The sequence below is a fragment of the Daucus carota genome, chromosome 1, assembly GCF_001625215.2.
Source record: "Daucus carota subsp. sativus chromosome 1, DH1 v3.0, whole genome shotgun sequence".
Lineage (NCBI taxonomy): Eukaryota > Viridiplantae > Streptophyta > Magnoliopsida > Apiales > Apiaceae > Daucus > Daucus carota.
Genome location: NC_030381.2, coordinates 1,072,857 through 1,095,013, shown reverse-complemented (window position 1 = coordinate 1,095,013; position 22,157 = coordinate 1,072,857). Strand labels below are relative to the sequence as shown.

The window sequence follows — 22,157 nt, the reverse complement described above, 5'->3', positions numbered from 1 at the left end:
TAAATACCCCCACCCCCTTTACTTGTAATCATCTTTTTAAACCTAGGATTTTCTTCTTTTAGTAGCCTCCTTTCTCTAGTCTAGATCTAGTTTTAATTTGTATGCTCTCTCCTCCTTTTGTAAACACATTTTAATATTTTAATGCAAGATTTCATATTTGTTCTTACATTCTTGTTCTTTATGTTTCCTTTGGCTATGAAATCTTCCTCTAACTACAATGTTCAAAGTTGTTTGTAGATTGGAAGGAGCCACTTATTAGTTGTAGCTCTCTTTACATTTAGATTTAATTTTTGGTAGAAACTTAAGTCCTAGCACAAAATTAATTTGTGTTAGAGTCTTAACTTTCCAGATTTCAAGTTATCAGTTCGGCAGTTTATTCTTAATTCGGCAGCTTCATTTTTATTAGTAAACTATCAACACTCGTTTTCTTTAAACCCACTTACATCAAAGTTTCGTAGATTTTGTTTTATTTTATAAAAAACCTCACCTGCAGCACATGTGTTGTTTTTCTTTAAAACCCCATTCCCCACTCCCCTGTTTTCCATTCGTTTAGTTCAAACCCATTCCGTTTTTCCCCTATTTGATTTTCGTTCAAAATACCACTGTTTATCTTTACTTGGCTTTCCGTTTACTGCGTTTTGTGACTTTCTCTTTTCCGTTTCATTATCGCGTTGTTCTGAGTTTAGCCGAGTCCAGTACCATGTTCATGCCCTGTACCGAGTTTGTAATGAGTTGTGTAGTTTGTTGTTCTTGAATGTTTGTTCCTTGCCGAGTTCTGGGTTTGTGCTTTGTTTATGATTCTGAGTCCGCTATCGAGTCCTGTAGTTTAATCCGCTGTTTAAGTCGATTTTCTTTGCTGCATTTCCGAGTTCTGTTTCGAGTCGTATCTGGGTTTGAAATCGTGCGAGTTCATGCTCTGTCTTGCTGGGTTCTTCAGTTTTTAGTTCTGTTTTTGAAAGATGAATGTTCTGAGTTGCCGAGTTTCTGTTTTCGTTCTTGAGCTTCCGTCGAGATCCTGTTTTTAGCTCATTTGTCTTTTAGTTTGTTTTATTAATCTTAAGTGTAAAGTCTGGTGGTTTTGTTTTGGAGTGTTGGTTTGTAGGCTGAGTCTTGTTCTTTGGTTTTGATGTCAAGTTTTAGTCGAGATTAACCCGAGCTTTGCTGGGATTTCATCGAGTATACTAGTTAGAGTGTGCGTTAATGATTTTTGGTTGAAGTCAATGCTAGCCTAGTTGTTAGTTAAAATTTACGCTGGAGTTTGTGGTTATAGCTTCTGTGCTTATTGTTAAATTCTGCCATTTTAAATAGTTTTGTGTATGGCCAAGTCGAGTTGTCATTAGCTGTGATTCATGGTGCTGTTTTGTGCTAATTTGATTTCAATTGTCTAGTATTCCTCGTAAATTAGATAAATCAATTAATTAGTTTCTTTTCAATTGTTTTCATAAAATAATTGGATTAACGATTTAGCTGATAATTAATTAGGTTAATCAATTTTCCTCTTAGACTTGATAATTTTAGATTTAATTTAGATAAAACCCCTTCTCACTCACTAATTGTTCTATTCCGCCTAGGTTTTAAGTAAAGATTTGCGAAAATTATTTTAATCTCTGTGGACGAATCATAAATATTAAAACGGTGATCGTGCGCTTGCGATCTGAAAGTATCATTTTCTAGCACATCAAGTTTTTGGCGCCGCTGCCGGGGATTAAAATTAATTTTTCGCTCCTTTATTTTTAATCTTTCGGATTAGTTTGTTTCTCACTTTTTGTTTTTGTTTCGAGGAGGAATATTCGGGAATCATGGAGTAAAGTGGACAAATTTTGCTCGGATTTGGAAGCTTGCTTTGGTATCCCGTATCTCTCCACTTTTATTTCGTCTTTATTTAGAAAATCACAAAAAAAAAAATCTGAAAATTGAAAAACACAAACAAATTAAAAATTTTAAAATCCAAAAATATTAGTTACAACTACATACGTGTCGCATCATGCATTTAATCACTTAGGGCACATCATTTAGATTTTAATTTTTGTTTTTAAATTTTCGTACCTTTAATTGTGGTGATCGCTGGAGGACCCTAAGGTGCGTTAATTTCTTTCTTTTCTCTAGATTAGGACACGTAGTTTAAATCATCCATATTTGTTTACCGCTTTTATTATCTCGTTGTGTGGTGCATTATTTTAAATAAATCTTAAGGGCAAAACCCAATCACAAGATAAGGGGAGGGATTTCATCACTCTTTCCTTGGCCCACAACGACTTAATTCTTCATTTTGCATTCCCTAGCCTTTTAATAAAATTGAATTAGACGTTAGCCCCTAGGATTTCGCGCTCAACTAGGAAGGTACCTAAAAGACGAGGTAATCTTTTATTATTCCGACTCTTCGGTGTCTAGGCAAGCGAAAGCTTACCTGGCCGATTAAGGTTTGGTGTCTAAGCGCGGAGATTGGCCTCTTGGCAATGCCTGCTCCAAACTGGCCAGACCGGTCCGAATAATTTTGGATTTATCGAGTTTTTGGTGGTCCTTAACGTTAGGAGCAAGGTCTAGTTCAGTTTTTTTAGGGAACCCTAGAATTAAGTTTTTCTTTCGCTTTTACACCCTTTCTTTTGTTTGTTTTAATTTTTGCACTTATTTGCTACATGTTTATCGTTTATGCGAACTACTTGGGTTAGGAGCGAGTCATCTAGATTAGTAAGGCCTATAATCGAGATTCCCTCATCCCCTTCGGATTCCGAAACCCTAGAAGTTCCAGAACCGATAGTTAAAATGGCGTTGTCTCTTAAAGACCGTTGTTACCCTTCTCGTTCCGCTCAACCATCGTGCATCACTCTTCCTCCCGTTAATGGGAATAATTTCGAGATTAAGGCACATCACATTAGCATGTTGCCTAAGTTTTTAGGGAGTGAAGGTGAGGATCCCTATCTTTTCATTCAAGAATTTGAGGAGGTTTGCGGTTTGCAAAAACTCCAACAATTGAGCGAAGATTCCATTCGGCTTAGACTAATCAACTTTGCTTTAAAAGAAAATGCTAAAAAATGGTTGTATAGTCTACCCGTCAATTCTATCTCCACTTGGGAGGGGTTTGTGGTAATGTTTCTTAAAAAGTATTTTCCAAACCACAAAACGACTCGTATTACAAATGAAATAAATCAATTCCATCAAAGGGAAAATGAGTCTTTTTGGAAATTCTTTGATCGTTTCAAAAATCTTTTATCACAATGCCCCCACCATGGAATAGAGAAATGGAGACTTTGTAAGATTGTGTACGAGGCCTTAGATAGTCAAACAACCGCTTTGTTAGAATCTATGTGCCAAGGCAAATTCATGGAGAAAGATGAGGACCAAGGGTGGGAATTTTTCGAGGACTTAGCCGAGAAAACAATGTTATGGGAGTCTACTAGGGAACCTAAAAAGTCGATCGAGGCGTCTAGCTCTAGGGGTTTACACTCGATAGGAAACAATGTGGCAACCGATGCCAAATTAGCAACCCTTACTAAGAGACTCGAGGCTTTAGAGTCTCATAGTGGCCCCTCATCTTTGCCTATGTTCCCGACCTATAATGCTTCCCATCCCGAGATCCAACAATCTCATGATTTTGAGCAAGTGAACGCGATGTTTCAACCCAAGCCTAGAAATGACCCGTTTGCACCAACGTACAACCCCGGGTGGAAGAATCACCCGAATTTCTCATGGAACCAAGGTCAAAACTTTCAAACTCCACAACCCAATTTCCAAAGGCCTAATCTTAACTCTTTTCCGAATTATCAAAACCCGAGTCAAGCTCCGTTGAATCCTCCCGGTTTTAATGATTCGGATAAGAGACTCAATTCCTTAGAAAAGAGCATAGAGGCCTTAGTGAAATCGCAAACTAACTTGACTCAATCCCAGCAAACTTTCATGCAAACTTTAACCCAAGATCGGCAACTTTTGCATTCTAATGTGCAAGCCGTCTCTAAGTTAGAGTCTCAATTGAGTCAATTAGCTAGCACGTTGTGTGAGCGAGAAAAGAACAAATTCCCGAGCCAACCGGAGCCGAACCCGAAATTCCCTCTTAATCAAAGACCCCCGGATAATGTGCATTCGGTCATTTCTCTTAGGTCGGGTAAACAAGTAGAGACCCACGTTGGTGAGAACCTTGGTAAGAAAGGGGATTCGACTTCTAATCCAAGTCCACCCATTACTCCCATTAATCATGACAAACCCGAGAGTTCAAAAGCCCGTGAGGAGTCGAGTGACCCAAACCCGGAACCCGAGTTGCAAAGTGAAGTAGTCTATAAACCGAGAGTCCCTTACCCACAAAGACTTATTTCACCGAAGCAATCGGCTCAAATGGAGAAGATTTTGGAAGTGTTTAAGCAAGTCAAGGTCAACATACCCCTTTTAGATGCAATTCAACAAATTCCCTCATATGCTAAGTGTCTTAAGGAGTTATGTACCCATAAGAGAACTAACCATGTTCCTAAGAAAGCTTTCCTTACCTCTCACATTAGTTCGATTCTCTCAAACCAAATTCCCGTGAAATACAAGGACCCCGGGTGTCCTACAATTTCATGTGTCATAGGAGAAACTTTTGTGGATAAGGCGTTACTTGATTTAGGGGCTAGTGTTAATCTCCGTCCATATTCTGTCTACCAAGCTTTAGGTTTAGGGGAGCTCCGCCAAACAAATGTCACACTTCAATTAGCCGATCGATCCGTGAAAATTCCTAAGGGAATGATCGAAGATGTGCTAATTAAAGTAGGTGACTTTGTGTTTCCCGTAGATTTTGTCGTCCTAGAGACCGAACCGGTTAGGAACCCGAAGAATCAAATTCCCATCATCCTAGGACGACCCTTTTTAGCTACATCCAACGCTTTGATTAATTGTAGGAATGGCTTAATGAAGCTAACATTTGGCAACATGACAATCGACCTCAACATCTTTCATGTGGGGAAACAATCCGATGATTTCTATGATCAACCTATGGATGTTAACCTAATTGATGAAATAGTTGATCAAGATCTCATGAATCCTAAAGATGCCCTTGAATTTTGCTTAAAACATTTTGGAGAGGATTGGGATGTTTCCGATTACACACGTGAGGTCAACCAAATGTTAGAATCCACCATTCCTACAACAAATCAAGAGCGTGATGTTGAACCCGAGCATTTGCCTTTACCTAAGAAAACCGTTGAGTCACAACCGCCGGAAGTAGAACTCAAACCTCTTCCCGACACTCTTAAGTATGCTTTTCTAGGCCCTAACGAGTCTTATCCCGTTATCATTGCCTCTAATTTGACTACGTCACAAGAGGAAGAACTTTTAGGAATCCTTAGAAAGCATAAGGGAGCCATAGGGTGGAGCATTTCGGACATTAAAGGAATTAGCCCGGCGATTGTCCAACATAGGATTCATTTGGTAGAAGATGCCAAGCCCGTGAGAGAACCTCAAAGGAGGTTGAATCCTCCCATGATGGAGGTAGTTAAGAAAGAGATTCTTAAGTGCTTAGACAATGGGATCATTTATCCCATTTCCGATAGCAAGTGGGTGAGTCCCGTCCATGTAGTGCCTAAGAAGTCGGGCATTACTTTGGTAACCAATGAGAACAATGAGCAAGTTCCAACACGTGTCCAATCCGGTTGGAGAATGTGTATAGACTTTAGGAAGCTCAATGCCGTCACTAGAAAAGATCATTTTCCTTTGCCCTTTATCGATCAAATGCTAGAGAGGTTAGCGGGTCATGCGTTTTATTGCTTCTTAGATGGTTACTCGGGATATTTTCAAATCCCAATTGCACCCGAAGACCAAGAAAAGACCACCTTTACTTGCCCTTTTGGAACTTTCGCTTATAGACGTCTAGCTTTCGGCCTAACCACGGGCCCGTCCACGTTCCAAAGGTGCATGACTAGCATCTTCTCGGAAATGATAGGTGACTTTCTAGAAGTCTTCATAGATGACTTTTCCATCTTTGGTCCATCTTTTCACCAATGCCTTAACAATCTAGACTTAGTTTTGAAAAGATGTGAGGAAACGGATCTAGTGTTAAATTGGGAGAAATGTCATTTCATGGTTAAAGAGGGAATCGTTTTAGGACACAAAATTTCTGAAAAAGGGATCGAAGTAGACAAGGCTAAGGTCGACCTAATAGCTAATCTCCCTCCTCCCAAGTCCGTTAAGGAAATTCGTTCTTTCCTTGGACATGCGGGATTTTATCGTAGATTCATCCAAGATTTTAGCAAAAAGGCCCGACCTTTGACCAACCTTCTAGCTAAGGATGTCAAATTTGAGTTCACAAGTGAGTGTGTTCATGCCTTCGAAGACCTTAAGAGAGAATTGACTTCGGCCCCGATCATGAAGTCTCCCGATTGGAGTCAACCTTTTGAGCTTATGTGTGACGCATCCGATTATGCCATAGGAGCGGTTTTAGGACAACGAATAGATAAGAGGCCTCACGTCATTTACTACGCTAGTAAGACCTTAAATGATGCCCAACTCAATTACTCTACCACCGAGAAGGAACTTCTAGCCGTAGTCTTTGCCTTAGAAAAATTTCGCTCTTATCTTATCGGGTCCAAAATCATTATTTACACCGACCATGCCGCTCTTAAGTATCTTTTCTCCAAGAAAGACTCTAAAGCCCGATTGATTAGATGGGTGTTGTTGCTCCAAGAGTTTGACTTAGAGATTAGGGATAAGAAAGGTTGCGAGAATGTCGTTGCCGATCACCTCTCTCGATTAGTGGTTGAATCCACTAATGACTTGCCCTTAAGCGAGTCCTTTCCCGACGAACACCTTCTCTCGATTTCCACTCTCCCTTGGTTCGCCGACATAGTCAATTACTTAGCAACCGGTGACATTCCCTCGACATGGTCCAAAAATGATAAAGCCAAGTTCTTTTCTCAAGTGAAACATTTCTTTTGGGATGACCCGTATCTCTTTAAGCATTGTCCCGACCAAATCATTAGGAGGTGTGTCCCAAATAGTGAGTTTCATAGCATCCTCTTGTTTTGTCACGATCAAGCATGTGGAGGTCATTTTAGTGCGAAGAAGACCGCCGCTAAAATCCTCCAATGTGGTTTTTATTGGCCTAGTTTGTTTAAGGATGCTGCCGAGTATTGTTCCGCATGTAGTAGGTGTCAACATCTAGGAAGAATCACTAGGAGGAACATGATGCCTATGAGCCCAATCCTTGTTATAGAGCTCTTTGATGTGTGGGGCATAGATTTCATGGGCCCATTCCCTAGTTCGTTTGGCCACCTTTACATCCTTCTAGCGGTAGATTACGTTTCTAAGTGGGTAGAAGCCATCCCGACCCGGTCCAATGACAACAAAGTTGTCCTTCGATTCCTTAAAGAGAATATCTTTTCTCGATTTGGTACACCTAGGGCTATCATTAGTGACCAAGGGACGCATTTCAAGAATCGTCAATTCGAGTCCCTTCTTAAGAAGTACTCCATCACTCATAGGCTTGCTACCCCTTATCATCCTCAAACTAGTGGCCAGGTAGAGGTTTCGAACCGGCAAATTAAGCAAATCTTAGAAAAGACGGTCAACTCGAATAGGAAGGATTGGTCCACCAAGTTGATAGACGCCTTATGGGCCTATCGGACCGCCTTTAAGACCGTCTTAGGAATGTCTCCTTGTAGACTTGTGTATGGTAAAGCTTGCCATTTGCCGGTTGAGTTAGAGCATAGGGCCATGTGGGCCATTAGAGAATTGAACTTCGACTTACCCACCGCCGGTAGTCATCGGAAGTTGCAATTGAGTGAGTTGGACGAACTTAGAAATGATGCCTACGAAAATGCTAAAATTTACAAAGAGAGAACTAAGGCATTCCATGATAAGACCATTTTGAGAAAATCCTTTTCTCCCGGCCAGAAAGTTCTTCTCTATAATTCTAGGCTTCATTTGTTTCCCGGTAAGTTGCGTTCTAGATGGAATGGACCTTACATTGTTCAAGTTGTGTTTCCTCACGGTGCTATTGAAATTCAGGATCCTAAAAATGGTAATGTTTTTAAAGTTAATGGTCAACGCCTTAAACCATTTTTAGAATTGCCTGTTGATTCGGAGGAAGAGGTCATCCACCTCGTCGACCCTTGATCATGTAAGTTGCTTCAGTAGTTAATAAAAATCCCTTCATCTCCTATTCAGGTATTTTTCCTCTTTACTCTCTCATTTCAATTCTCTCTTTTGCATACATTGAGGACAATGCATGATTTAGGTATGGGGAGGGCTTTAGTGTAATTCTTAAAAAATGAAAATCCCTAAAAAATGAAAAAATTAGAAAATCCAAAAATAGAGATTCTTTTAGCTAAGTTGTCTTTCCCTCACTCGAACTTTAGGAGTAGTTGGTGTTTAGCATGTTTTCGAAAAGTATATATATGTAGTGTCTTTTAGATAATTTGAACGTAGTTGAGTAAGGTTGTCTTTTTGAAGCTTGTATCGACCGATTTGTACTTTAAATTCCAAGATGGCACACACTTTTGCACGAGACCTTTGATGGAGAGATTGTCTAGTGATATTATTCGATACCTGAGAGAGAACCCACATGTTGAAACAATGTCGAATCGAACCTTTGCGAATAAAAAAAAAAGGAGAGATAGAAAAAGAAAAGGAATAACTACTTCAATACCCATTGTTCTTTATAGATAAAATCTTTAGATAAATGGGCAAAAGTAGATTGGCTAGTCTCGTTTTGTGGCCTTTGTTATTCGAGCAATTAAGTCCGTCGGGGGATTTCAAAACCTAGTGCCCTAAGACCGTTTGGTTTGGGAGTCACTGACCCAAAGCTCGCTACATGGGTAACATTGTTTGCCTAAGAAAACGGACAAAATAAAGTCAATGCAAAAAAAAAAAAAAAAAAAAAAGAAAAAAAAAAGAGAATAAGAGTTTGTGAAGTTTGGCTAGATATTTGTTTCGATAGAGATTGGGTCAGTTCAAAATTGGTTGAAAAAGAGAAAGTGTTATTAGACAATTAGGATCCATCAAAGGCCTTAAATTACTTACACTCCTTGGATTTCTAGTAAATCTTTGTGTCGATGCAAATAGATTAGAGAAAACTGTATCTTGATTATTAGTAGATGAGTCTTTAAGTCGTATTTTCCTTAAAAACGCTTTTTGTTAACACCAACGAAATTAGAGTAGAGTCGAGTAGACACTTGCTAGAATGTCTCAAAGATTTTATGGGTATATCTTCTGTAAACCCTTAGGAGACAAAACTCCTCTTGTAGAGATCGTCTACGAGTTTAACGGGTTGGTGAACCTAAAATCACCCGTCACGCCTACGAAAAGGAGCCTAGGAATCGCATCTAGTTTTCTAAGTTTATTTTCTTTTCTTTTGATTTTACTCGAGGACGAGCAAAAGATAGGTATGGGGAAGTTTGATTAGTCCATATTTTTGCATATTTAAGTGCCTATTTTTTGTTCATTTTCGTAGTATTAATCGCTTATTTATTTTATTTCAGGAAATTGTAGATAAATAAAGAAAGAAGAGAAAATGCAAGAAAAACACTACGCCATATATGGCCTTCAACAACATCAAAAAAAATGATGCAATAACCCCCAAATATGTTGCCATAGCCCGAAAATTGGCTATTGCAACATAAAATTTAAGTTGCTTTTTTCGATGTTGCCCTAGGCTTCTATTGCAACATAATGGTTACCTACTGCAACACGGGCTTTTCTGTCACAATAGACCGCTATTGCAACATCTGACTACCTTATAGCAACAAATATTTTATGTTACGTTAGACCTCCTTATTTTAAAAAAAAACGGGACCCATTTGTGGGTCCCACATGTGGGCCCCACTTCTGGGTCCCCAGTGCCACGTGTCAGTCTAGTGGCTGACACGTGTCTCTATGGGACGCTGACACGTGTCTCTACCAGATGGTGACACGTGTCTCTACAGTCTGGTGACACGTGTCACTACCTGATGAAGACACGTGTCTCTACCATATGGAGACACGTGTCAGTCCCACATATGGACACCTGTTATTCTACTGCAACATATTAGTTATGCAATTGCAACATTTTCTTATACAACTGCAACATAGATATGAGCTAGTGCAACATTAAAGAGAGCTTTTTAACATTTTATTACATCAAGCTGCAACATTTTATGAATCAATGGCAACATTTTTTCATGAAACAAATTGAAAATATACTGTTTAAAATATTAAAATTCCCAATAAATCCAACCAATTCAACATCTACAAACCAAAATAGCTACACAAGTTCAACCAAATCCAAGCAGCTACCAACTCCAACCAAATCCACAATTCACCAACTCCAACCAAAAGCACAATTCACAATTCACCAAACTAAAACAAAAGAAATTACCAAATCCTTAATTTACCAACTAGTTGATGACCAAAATATACCCAAAAGCAGGAAATAGGTTAATACTATTACTACTGGAGATGGAGACAACATGGAGAACCTAGCAGCTAGCACCGCCAGTTATAGGCTAGCACAGAGCAAGACAAGCTTAAGAAAAAAAGAACATCCAAAGTCTAAATATTATTATATCAGGAATACTATCTTAATTTATTATATGCTATTCTTAATTTAACAGTAACTATACTTAATTACTTAATTCCATACAAATCTTAAATCGTTATAAGCAAACACACATTTACAGTAATTATATGATATCACAAGTTGAACAGTTAAATCATTCAAATCTAAAAAAATACACAACATTACACAAGCATTTACATATAAAATTTAAAAAAAAATACAAAACTTAAGTCAAATAGCTCAAATTAACATAGACTCTAAGAAGGGGGAGAGACAGAGGGGGAGAGGGGGAGAGAGAGGCAGAGAGAGTGTGAGAGGGAGGGGGGAGGGAGAGAGTGAGACAGAGAGAGAGAGGGGAGAGAGACAGAGAGACAGACAGAGAGAGTGTGGGTGGGAGAGGGAGAGAGAGAGAGAGAGAGAGAGAGAGAGAGAGAGAGAGAGAGAGAGAATCACAACACAAAATACACATACATTTACATATAAAATCAAAAACAAAGCATGTATTCAAGGTGAAAATCAAAGGATTATAGCGGATTTTACCTTAAATCCAAGCAAATCGAAGCTGCAAATCGAAGCTAGCCCTAGTTCCAGTAAAACCCCAATTTAATCGAAGCCCTAAGGAAAATAAAGACACAAAATAAGAACATAACAGTGAAAAGCAACGTAAAAACAAAATGAAGAAAAGAAAGCCCTAATTCCGTCGATTGAAGAAGCTCTGAATCGAAGCCCTGAATCGAAGCCATGATTGAAAACCTGAAACCCCGAATTTACCTAATTACAGGTGAGTGTGAGCGGCGGAGACGGTGTATCTGAGCGGAGAGGTGGATTTGAGCAGCGGAGAGGGGTGAGTTTGAGCGGAGGTGAGTGAGTTTTGTTTGTGTGAGCGGAGTGAGTGTGTATTGTGTTTGAAAGCCCCGATTAATTGTTTTGTTTGTTTTTGTCTCTCGAAATGAAACGGGGGGGGGGGGGGGGGGGGGGGGGGGAAGTTTGCCGCTCGCTTTTTCAGCAGCGGGAACACCCAAATTTATTTATTTTTTATATTTTATATTAATATTTCAGTTTACTTTGAATTTATTAATTATTTAAAAATATAAATTTATTATGTATTTGATATTTTTAAAAATGTAATTCAGTTGCATTGTAATTGCTTAGAAATAATTAATTAGTTTCAAATTTTATTATTTTAAGTATAATCTGATTATTTGATATAATAATTATATTTTAATATTTCATGTTTAAAATATTATATTTAATAAATTAATCATATTATATGCACATTTTATTATCATATTACAAAAATTATTTTACCAATACTCTATGCAACATATAGTGTTGGCTATTGCAACATCAAATGGACATGAATGGCTATCGTTGCGATAGGTATGGATTAGTGCCTCTAATGCAACATAATTTTGCAACACTCGTGTTTGCACCATTGCGATAGGCCATATATGGCGTAGTGAAAGGGAGAAAAAAAAGAAAAGAAAAGAAGAAAATCAAAGAAAGTTGGCAAGCAAGGGGGCACATGGATGGCTATGATTTACCCAACACACATCACACATGGATGGATTAGATGTAGCCACCCTACCCCTAAACCCTACATTTCTAGCTATAAATACCCCCACCCCCTTTACTTGTAATCATCTTTTTAAACCTAGGATTTTCTTCTTTTAGTAGCCTCCTTTCTCTAGTCTAGATCTAGTTTTAATTTGTATGCTCTCTCCTCCTTTTGTAAACACATTTTAATATTTTAATGCAAAATTTCATATTTGTTCTTACATTCTTGTTCTTTATGTTTCCTTTGGCTATGAAATCTTCCTCTAACTACAATGTTCAAAGTTGTTTGTAGATTGGAAGGAGCCACTTATTAGTTGTAGCTCTCTTTACATTTAGATTTAATTTTTGGTAGAAACTTAAGTCCTAGCACAAAATTAATTTGTGTTAGAGTCTTAACTTTCCAGATTTCAAGTTATCAGTTCGGCAGTTTATTCTTAATTCGGCAGCTTCATTTTTATTAGTAAACTATCAACACTCGTTTTCTTTAAACCCACTTACATCAAAGTTTCGTAGATTTTGTTTTATTTTATAAAAAACCTCACCTGCAGCACATGTGTTGTTTTTCTTTAAAACCCCATTCCCCACTCCCCTGTTTTCCATTCGTTTAGTTCAAACCCATTCCGTTTTTCCCCTATTTGATTTTCGTTCAAAATACCACTGTTTATCTTTACTTGGCTTTCCGTTTACTGCGTTTTGTGACTTTCTCTTTTCCGTTTCATTATCGCGTTGTTCTGAGTTTAGCCGAGTCCAGTACCATGTTCATGCCCTGTACCGAGTTTGTAATGAGTTGTGTAGTTTGTTGTTCTTGAATGTTTGTTCCTTGCCGAGTTCTGGGTTTGTGCTTTGTTTATGATTCTGAGTCCGCTATCGAGTCCTGTAGTTTAATCCGCTGTTTAAGTCGATTTTCTTTGCTGCATTTCCGAGTTCTGTTTCGAGTCGTATCTGGGTTTGAAATCGTGCGAGTTCATGCTCTGTCTTGCTGGGTTCTTCAGTTTTTAGTTCTGTTTTTGAAAGATGAATGTTCTGAGTTGCCGAGTTTCTGTTTTCGTTCTTGAGCTTCCGTCGAGATCCTGTTTTTAGCTCATTTGTCTTTTAGTTTGTTTTATTAATCTTAAGTGTAAAGTCTGGTGGTTTTGTTTTGGAGTGTTGGTTTGTAGGCTGAGTCTTGTTCTTTGGTTTTGATGTCAAGTTTTAGTCGAGATTAACCCGAGCTTTGCTGGGATTTCATCGAGTATACTAGTTAGAGTGTGCGTTAATGATTTTTGGTTGAAGCCAATGCTAGCCTAGTTGTTAGTTAAAATTTACGCTGGAGTTTGTGGTTATAGCTTCTGTGCTTATTGTTAAATTCTGCCATTTTAAATAGTTTTGTGTATGGCCAAGTCGAGTTGTCATTAGCTGTGATTCATGGTGCTGTTTTGTGCTAATTTGATTTCAATTGTCTAGTATTCCTCGTAAATTAGATAAATCAATTAATTAGTTTCTTTTCAATTGTTTTCATAAAATAATTGGATTAACGATTTAGCTGATAATTAATTAGGTTAATCAATTTTCCTCTTAGACTTGATAATTTTAGATTTAATTTAGATAAAACCCCTTCTCACTCACTAATTGTTCTATTCCGCCTAGGTTTTAAGTAAAGATTTGCGAAAATTATTTTAATCTCTGTGGACGAATCATAAATATTAAAACGGTGATCGTGCGCTTGCGATCTGAAAGTATCATTTTCTAGCACATCATCGGCGGACGCCGCTGGAATTATTTTGCTGAGGATTTTTTCCCCACGGTATGTTTCTAGCCTGCTAAGGAAATTTTTTCCAAGGTATGCTTCTCGCCTGATTTGGCGATTTGATTATTGTAAAGTAACTAAGCCGTGTCTATATGAATGGAGCTTTATATGTGTTGGCAGCTATCACCTGTTCGACAAATTGCCTAAGAAAAGTTAGTATTATATGGATTGTTTTCAATTTAAACTTCAGCTTGCTTCTGAGATATTACACCCTTCGCTTGATAATTATATAAAAAAAAAACTAAAGTCGAGAGTGAAAATGTTTCTCAGGAGATCTTGCACCGCAAAAATGTTTCTGAGGAGATGCTATTCAACGTTTTCTTCTCGTCCATTGCGCGACTGCGTCGTTGCAAGCGGCCCTGCTGGTTTTTACACTGCCAAAAAGGTACAATGCTGATTTACGATTTTATTTTCACTTTTCGTACTTGAAATCAGTGCTAATTACTTCCACAAAAAACAAATATTGGTGTGAACTAGCACATAAAAGTATTGACGTTTATATTCACATACGCAAAATTGGAAATTTAGGTCGAGTTTTTGTGTTTTGGATGATTAAGTTATGTTTTTGGTTTTTGACTTTGATGAAATGTTTGTTTGTTATGTTAAGAACTAGGCAGTAGAGGTTATACAATGCATATCATCAAACATAGATTTCTATTATGTTAATATTAATATATAGTTATATACGATATCCCCTTGCACCGAATCCTCTTATCACTGTACATGTCGAAGTCTTGAAAGGCCTGTAGACTCCCGTGTGGGGGTCATGATTCTTGAAAGCAACTGACAGGGGTTCTACAGAAACTCACACACACAGATGTATGCACATATATCTGAACTGGAATGTTTGTGAAAATTGTTACCTCTTAGGTAATATTTAGTGTAATAGTTATGCTGACAATGTGCGGCATAGAAAGCTGATTTTCCTGCTTTTAAGGGCAGTCTTCGTGAAATTGAGATTCCATGTATACAAGATTGTAGTATTGTTATCTGATCTCATTTCTAGCCATTCAATGTAACTTCCTGCTACTTTTGGTCCCACACAAATCTCTGTAAGTGCTTGAATCATTAATCTCTTACTATCATGAGAGGTATCCGTTATACTAACCCTTGCAGATATGACACCCTTTATTGGTATCTTTCCTCTTGTCATTTCATCTTGCACTTGGTTCTTCCAGAGGTCATAACTGGGATTGAGTAACCCATACTCATCACTCATCAGTCATATCACATGCTGTCTTTTCTATAATCACATGCCTGATTTAGATTGAGTGATTATGTTCATGGTTTTTGCAGGTACCATTTTAATATTTATGGGTTATGAGCAATGCGAAATTAAAATAATCGCAAATTTGACTACTCAAAGCTGGCTTATCACTATCAACATGTACCAGGTAACTTTCATATTAGTCTTTAGAATCTGGTGCTCATGCATAATATGCTAAATCCCCTCTCCACTTAGTCGATCGTTTTGCCCAAACATACGTTATTGTGCATCTGGATACTCTGTTTCTTTTGCTTTCTCTTAAACAAAAACAAGCAAGTCTTAAAGAGGTCAGCTAGCCCACTCAAGCTCCCATATCACCACTGACACTCAAACCCTGATTGTTAAGAAATGAAGGTTCTCCTATCCATGGGATAAATGCACTTGCTAGCTCCTGTGGTATTTACTAAATATATCGAATTGCATCAGTAAAAAGTGATTGAATGTCAGTGCATTATAGATTACTTAATTGGAAAATATTTTATCCAGCCTGATTTCTCTTGCATATTGTCATTTATAGTATAAGGTAATAAAGTAAGGGTATATCTCTTATGAGTTTTTGATTTTTTACAAGTCTAGCGGAGCTACCATTCTTTAATGACTTTGTTGAAATGCAGGCATCTGATACTTCATTCTAAACTCTTAAAGGCAGAAACTGGTGTAAGCGACACTATAAATGAAAGCATTTTGATCCATCTGTACCTTTATCTAATTGTTATAGGTTATGCAATATCTTAAGGCAATTTTTGTATACGAGGTTATTTGTACATACATACAATATCTTACGCACAAACATTACAGCCAAGATTATTTCTTCGAATTTAATTTTCCTTCCATCTATATAGAAATCTTCGTGTCACTTATTCACGTTACTTCAAGCTACCACGTTATGATCACACCATCACCGCTTTATCACACCATCACCATTTTTTTAAGCATTTCCTCATGCTCAGTAAACTTTCCAACTCTCCTACCCCTATACTTTTTGACAAGTTAAAAGACCTTCTGTCTTTCTGTTGACCTACAAATTACCATTATTATTCATATTTTAAATTTTCTCAGCATGTTAGACTAATATATTTTGTACCCAGTCTGTGGACATTCTTCTTTAGATCTTTATATTATTGAAGTGGCATCCTCCAAGTGAGTGCTGACTTTTTATTGCCGTGCCATTTATTTATGTATCACCATTTGAACACAGGAAGCTATTGCCAGGTAGACTGTTGCATGTGTGTTTTTGGGTATGGTTTCACTTTCATATGCTTTCTTCTCTTTCTGGCTCTCTTTAAAGATGTCCTTGCGATAATATATTGCAGGATATCCATGGAAGTTGGAAAATTAAAACAAGTGAACCTGAAGATAATTTGCTTCTGGAAGAGCCAGAGCCCGGCAACAGAGATGAAACAAGAGAAAAAAAAGAGGCTGAAGAACAGAAGCAAGAAGCACATGAATGTAATTCAGCAAACAAAAACAATGTCAAAGAGGCTTTGCAACACAAGTAAGAAAAGGATGGAGCTGTCTAACAGGCCAATGTGGCATTATATACTTTCCTTTTCCTTTGGCTTCTAACAAGGTGGTTGCGCATATAATTTGCCTTAGAATACAATCAATGTGAATGGTTTTCTTCAACTTTCTTTCATGCACACTATAACCAGATTCGTTCCAAGCTTGAAGTAGGCTTCTAAATGTTACAAGTTGCCTAATTACGTTATTAACTGATGTAAGCTCCACCTCCTTAATCAAGATCATCACTTGAAAGGGACAAAGCTGTTAATTTTATTTTTTTAGTAAATGCTGAAGGTTAGAATTTTAACAAAAGTTATATTTCTTATATTTCAACAACAATTATAGAATAAAAGGATTCAAAAAATATAAATTATAAAGATCTGTTAAAATGTCTTATATTCTATTTTTTCTCACTCGCGCGAAGCGCGTTTTTTTCACTAGTTTAAGCATAAATTGGGAAAAAAAAACTTAGAAATTTAAGCAAAGTAAAACAGCCTAGAAAGAACTTAGGATTTTCAAATTTAGAGAAATTAAGAAATTTCATTTAGGATAATGAATTTACAAAATAGATTTTGAAATTAATTTAAAAAAATTATAAACCAAACTTTGAAGTCGGTAATCGCGTACAAAACTTTGGGTGACAGTTATAAATGAGTTAATTAAAAATTTTATATATATACATAAAGATCCATTATTATAATTTAAGAATTAAGATAAATATTTGGGGAATAAAAAGTTTATTTTCTCCACATTTTATAAAAAAGAAATAATAACATAGAGGGGGCGGCTTCCGGCTCTAAGATGAAAGATGAGAGACACTACTTACTAGTAGCGAGTGAGAGTGAGTTGCAAAGAAGTAAAAATGGCTGCTGCCCTGATTTCTCAGAGTCTAATAAAATATACTACTAATAACAATGATAATAACCGATTTGGGTCATCGTTCTCTAGTATTTGGAACCAATCGTCGTTGTTTAATCGTCTGCCCCCGTCAACTAGTTTGACATTTTGTTCGAAAACAAGATACAGGCCACGACAATCCGGTTCACTTGCTGTTGTTTCGGCTTTCAACTCGTACGACGTGGTAATAGTTGGTGCTGGAATCATCGGATTGACTATAGCTCACCAGCTCCTGCTTCACTCCGATCTGTCCGTTGCTGTGGTAGACGCCGCTGTCCCTTGCGCCGGCGCCACCGGTGCAGGACAGGGTTACATATGGATGGTACACAAGACACCTGGTACTCAAAAGTGGGAGCTAGCAAGTCGAAGCCGTCTTCTCTGGGAGGAGTTTGCACAAACTATGACACACCAAGGCCTTGATCCTCTGCACTTACTTGGCTGGAACAAGACTGGCAAGTTGGAATATCTCATCTCTATTACACAAACTTACTTCACTGTTGAGTACGATTGAATAGCCCAAGTGATGGATTTGTCCTTTGTTGTCTCGATTCTCGTCTCGAGAAGTATTAGAACAGATATTGTCAAAAAAAAAAAGTTACTTCACTATTTACTTTTTACAATTATAATAATATCCACCCTTCACGTTTTCAATTTTTTTTAAAGATTGATATCTGCTTCAACTAACAGGGAGCTTGTTAGTTGGTAAAACTGCTCAAGAATCAGTCATCTTAAAACAGAGGGTGGATGAGCTGTCCAAGGCTGGGTTGAAGGCGCAGTTCTTGTCAGCCACTGAGCTGCTAGTACAAGAACCTGCGCTTGCGCTTGAAAAAGAAGGTGGGGCGGCCTTTCTACCAGATGATTACCAATTGGATGCTCGACAAACAGTTGCTTATATTGAGAAGGTCATTTAAATATTTTTTTGATCCAACTGCACACTTCCGTTTTTATCAACGTTATTGAAATTGCTGTCATGCATCTACTGACATAGTATACATACCAATTTAGATTAACAGACAGTACACAACTGCAGGAAGATACAGAGAGTATTATCATGAGCCTGTGAAGTGTTTGCTAAGGTTAATTACCAATTCGGATCAAACACAAATTGTGAAGTCTATTGTAAAAGATGTTCTGAGGGCAAAATAATTACTAATGTATTTGTTGACATGTATGTTCAGATCCGGTAGCAGAGGAGAGATTACAGCTGTGCAGACTTCTAAGAATACTTTGTTTAGTAAGAAGGCTGTGGTGATTGCAACTGGTTGCTGGACAGGGTCATTGATGCCTAATTTGATTCGTGACTTGGGAGTGGAATTGTCATTTCCTGTAAAACCACGAAAGGTCAGAATCTCGAGGCTTTTTCACCGTATTTTCTTTGACACTTCACGGTTACATATTCATGGTTACACCGTTGTTTGAGAATTTCGATGGCAGGTATATGTAATAATGCCTGGATAAGCTTGTCTTTCACTGTGTGAATTCGTGTTAAAGCATTCTGCCTGAAGCTAAACAGGTCACAAACTGAAGCAGAGTCACTTCAAATGTTTATAATGGCAAACTGATATTTTGATTTTGCATATACACTATTCTAGTGTCAAAATCACATCATTTATAAACTGCATTCCAACCCATTGGCACTATAATTTACACTAAAAGGAATCTTTCTATAACATAAAGGGAATAAATTTGTCTTTGACACAATTATTTACACTAAAAGGATCTTTCTATGATATAAGGGGAACAAATTTGTTATATTAACAAAAAGCAAGGGCATTATTAGAATTATGAAAGACACCAAATTTGGTGCAAAGATTACACCAAATGTACTTTTGACACCAAATTTGGTGTCAGACTATCCATTTGGTGTAAGTTCTACACTATTTTTGTGTTGCACTGGATTTGGTTTACACTCTAAGTTACATTATCATAGTTGTTATAGTGTTGGGTTAGAGTTGTTCTTATACTGTAATCTAGTATGCTAGTTATTTATTTTTTTGCTAAGCACTTTAATAGTTAATACTCTACTAGCTTATAGCACGCGCATTGCACGGGTGACTTATAATATTTGTTCTTATATTGTATATATATTATTTAATTTAATTTCAAAAATACATTTATGTTAGAATAATATGTGTCTTTTAATTAAAATAGGTTTTAAATAATTAATAGGCATGTTGGGGTTAATATAGTTTATTGGGTATGCTAAATAAGTTTCCTTCATAGGACTTACAAATATATAGGCCGAAGAGATATTTTATAGTGAAGATGTATAATTGGTTTTTAGTTATAATCCAAAAGACCCGTTAAACGCTTAGCAAAAAAAAAAAAGACCCGTAAACCGACCCAAATACCGACAAACCGACTAACATATCAAAAATTTTAATATTTCGACTTTAATAGTATAGTATAGATTGCACCAATGCTCTAAAGTTAGCCTATAGATTTATGCTTCTTAGTAGTTGCACTGAAGCATCAGAATACCATTAAAGTTTATGCCTAACATACAATATATAAATCTTATAGTCTCAGTGATCCCTTCTAGAGAGCATGACAACATATTAGACTTTTGGTAATAAATTATGACCTTGGGTCATTGCCATGGCTTATATAGGAATTAGGAACACAAAAAACCTTTATGTATATCAGTACGTGTGTGCTTATATCTGCTCACTCTTGAATAACCACTGCTGTGTGGTTTTGTTCACCTTATTTGTAGCCTTACTATTAGATTTTCGATATATTAAATAGATTAACAGCCTGTGTCACATCCCTTGAGCAATGAAGTAGAAATTAAAATTTGTCAAGAGGTAATTACTAATCTTAATGTTCTTACGATAACTCACTCTCAATACTTTGTTGTCAATTGTCATGTTGCTGTGTATCTCAAATTCCCAGGCATATGATATGTGTTATAGGGGCACTTGCTTGTGATAAAAAACTTCGATTTTTTCAAGCTGAACCATGGTCTTATGGAGGCCGGTTATGTCGGTCACCAAAATGCAACCTTAGAATCCGCTGTTTCTGGTCCATTATCTGTGAACCATGCAGAATTCACGTCTATTTCGATGACAGCCACAATGGATACAATGGGAAATCTTATACTTGGTACGTATTGCATAGTTAGGCTGCCTTTGTTTTCTTCGGTATCTTTATCTGGTTTTTTGCCTATGTTTGATTCTTTATTGTACTTTCTTGCGAGTACATTATATTAATAACTAAATTACACTGTTTTCTGTATCTCTCTTATTTTCGGATTTGTGGACTGCCTTCAGTGATTGTATTGTGGAACTGACATGCTTCAGAATGGTTCATGTGTATACAGGAAGTAGCAGGCAAATACTTGGGTTCAACACAGATGTGGACGAGTCCATCATCAATTGCATATGGGAGCGAGCAGGGGTGTTTTTTCCTTGTTTACAAGAACTTTCTCTTAAAAGTCTTAGTGAAAGGCGGAACGTACGAGTAGGATTAAGACCTTACAGTAAGTGTGCAAGGGAAAGATATATAATTATTTACGGTGGATATAGAATATTAGTATAACTGGAAATCATGTTTTGTTACTTGGCTTTTTTTGATCTTATATTATTGTATACTGTTCAGTGCCCGATGGGAAGCCAGTAATAGGCCCAGTTCCTGGTTTGTCGAATGTATTTGTTGCGGCTGGACATGAAGGAGAGGGGCTCACTTTGGTAATAGCTCGCCATTTCTTTTCAGTGCTACATTGCTACTGAAATTGAGTGTTAGAGAATAATGTGTTTAATATTTGTATGTTTAATCTGTAACGAATATTTTTTGATCTGATGTATCTGCAATCTTTTTGTTAGGCGATGGGAACTGCTGAAATGATAACTGATATGGTGCTAGGAAATCATCTGAAAGTTGATCATAAACCATATGTAGTGCAAAGTTGAAGTTGTTAATTTGGGTTATGCAGAAAACCCAAATTAACATGGTTTGGACGGCCTAGTGATAGTAATGCGTAGCTTTTTGGAATAATTGTTTGAGTACGGGGTTGAACTCCATGTAACAATAAAATTTAATTGAATTTTAATATTTATTATAAAATAATTACATTTTTGTTATTTTTTTTGTTAAATGAAGGTATTATAATCATTACAGTTATTTTATTGGCTCTTTTTGTCCGTAGTTTTTTTTTTTAATATAAAGAAGTAGATATCTAAAAGTAATGTGAAAGGATTTCTTCGATATATATATGATATTTGTGATAAATATTAAATTTTAATTCACTTAGAAATTTTTTTATATATGACATTAATTTATTTGATTAATCAAGAATGTATAGTTTTTCTTTTGCAAGTTAGTTTAAAATTATTTATTGTTGCTATGTATTAAAATGTATTTGTTTTAAAAGTGGGGACCATGTATACTATAGAATTATATTGTCTTTCTATTCAAACATTAAATTATATGAAAAGTGAAAAAAGGATTTCCAAGATTTAATATTTTTAAGTCTCACAAATTTATATTTAAAATAATTTATTTTATATTTAAATATTTTATTTTCTTCCGGAATAAATAATTTTAAATCCTTCAAAAATTAATAAATTCTTCAACCCTCGAGATATTTTATCAAAGAAGGATTTATTCACTCTATATTAATATTTGTCCTAAAAATATTGATATCCACTTCC

The 22,157-nt window shown here is 36.7% G+C and overlaps 3 protein-coding genes across 8 annotated transcripts; all 3 read left to right on the top strand.

Moving 5' to 3' along the window:
• Positions 1–204: 204 nt before the first annotated feature.
• On the top strand, positions 205–10,466 carry LOC135151295 (uncharacterized). The gene has a single exon (XM_064089234.1). It carries the CDS (start codon positions 2,650–2,652, stop codon positions 8,074–8,076), a length of 5,427 nt encoding a protein of 1,808 aa, XP_063945304.1. The 5' UTR covers positions 205–2,649; the 3' UTR covers positions 8,077–10,466.
• A 1,258-nt stretch (positions 10,467–11,724) lies between these two features.
• Positions 11,725–16,920, top strand: LOC108204039 (uncharacterized). Of its 5 annotated transcripts, none has more exons than XR_010289910.1 (6): positions 11,725–13,990; positions 14,109–14,223; positions 15,135–15,232; positions 15,720–15,762; positions 16,304–16,343; positions 16,419–16,920. XR_010289910.1 is itself a non-coding variant. In XM_064089232.1 (6 exons), exons 1-4 carry the CDS (start codon positions 13,931–13,933, stop codon positions 15,738–15,740), a joined length of 294 nt encoding a protein of 97 aa, XP_063945302.1. In that variant the 5' UTR covers positions 11,725–13,930; the 3' UTR covers positions 15,741–15,762; positions 16,304–16,317; positions 16,419–16,920. The 5 variants fall into 5 exon arrangements, 4 of the variants coding, with proteins under 4 accessions (XP_063945302.1, XP_063945296.1, XP_017228796.1 ...); XM_064089232.1 differs by having other exon boundaries at positions 16,304–16,317; XM_064089226.1 differs by lacking the exon at positions 15,720–15,762 and having other exon boundaries at positions 11,728–13,835; positions 16,304–16,317.
• Positions 16,921–17,384: 464 nt separating this feature from the next.
• On the top strand, positions 17,385–21,587 carry LOC108204032 (uncharacterized). Of its 2 annotated transcripts, none has more exons than XM_017373301.2 (8): positions 17,385–17,957; positions 18,193–18,407; positions 18,511–18,581; positions 18,684–18,846; positions 20,421–20,610; positions 20,828–20,986; positions 21,106–21,194; positions 21,330–21,587. In XM_017373301.2, the coding sequence occupies exons 1-8, from the start codon at positions 17,471–17,473 to the stop codon at positions 21,414–21,416; spliced, it is 1,461 nt and encodes a 486-aa protein (XP_017228790.1). In that variant the 5' UTR covers positions 17,385–17,470; the 3' UTR covers positions 21,417–21,587. The 2 variants fall into 2 exon arrangements, with proteins under 2 accessions (XP_017228790.1, XP_063945288.1); XM_064089218.1 differs by having other exon boundaries at positions 17,389–17,961; positions 18,197–18,407.
• Positions 21,588–22,157: the final 570 nt, after the last annotated feature.

Bases quoted from the DNA above. Each gene is read 5' to 3' on its own strand.
- LOC135151295 (XM_064089234.1), top strand. From the start codon at position 2,650: ATGCGAACTACTTGGGTTAGGAGCGAGTCATCTAGATTAGTAAGGCCT.
- LOC108204039 (XM_017373307.2), top strand. From the start codon at position 13,931: ATGAATGGAGCTTTATATGTGTTGGCAGCTATCACCTGTTCGACAAAT. The intron at 13,991-14,108 runs GTTAGTATTATA...AATGTTTCTCAG, and splicing joins CGACAAATTGCCTAAGAAAA to GAGATCTTGCACCGCAAAAA. The intron at 14,224-15,134 runs GTACAATGCTGA...TGGTTTTTGCAG, and splicing joins GTTTTTACACTGCCAAAAAG to GTACCATTTTAATATTTATG.
- LOC108204032 (XM_017373301.2), top strand. From the start codon at position 17,471: ATGGCTGCTGCCCTGATTTCTCAGAGTCTAATAAAATATACTACTAAT. The intron at 18,582-18,683 runs GTTAATTACCAA...ATGTATGTTCAG, and splicing joins CCTGTGAAGTGTTTGCTAAG to ATCCGGTAGCAGAGGAGAGA. The intron at 18,847-20,420 runs GTCAGAATCTCG...TATGTGTTATAG, and splicing joins TTCCTGTAAAACCACGAAAG to GGGCACTTGCTTGTGATAAA.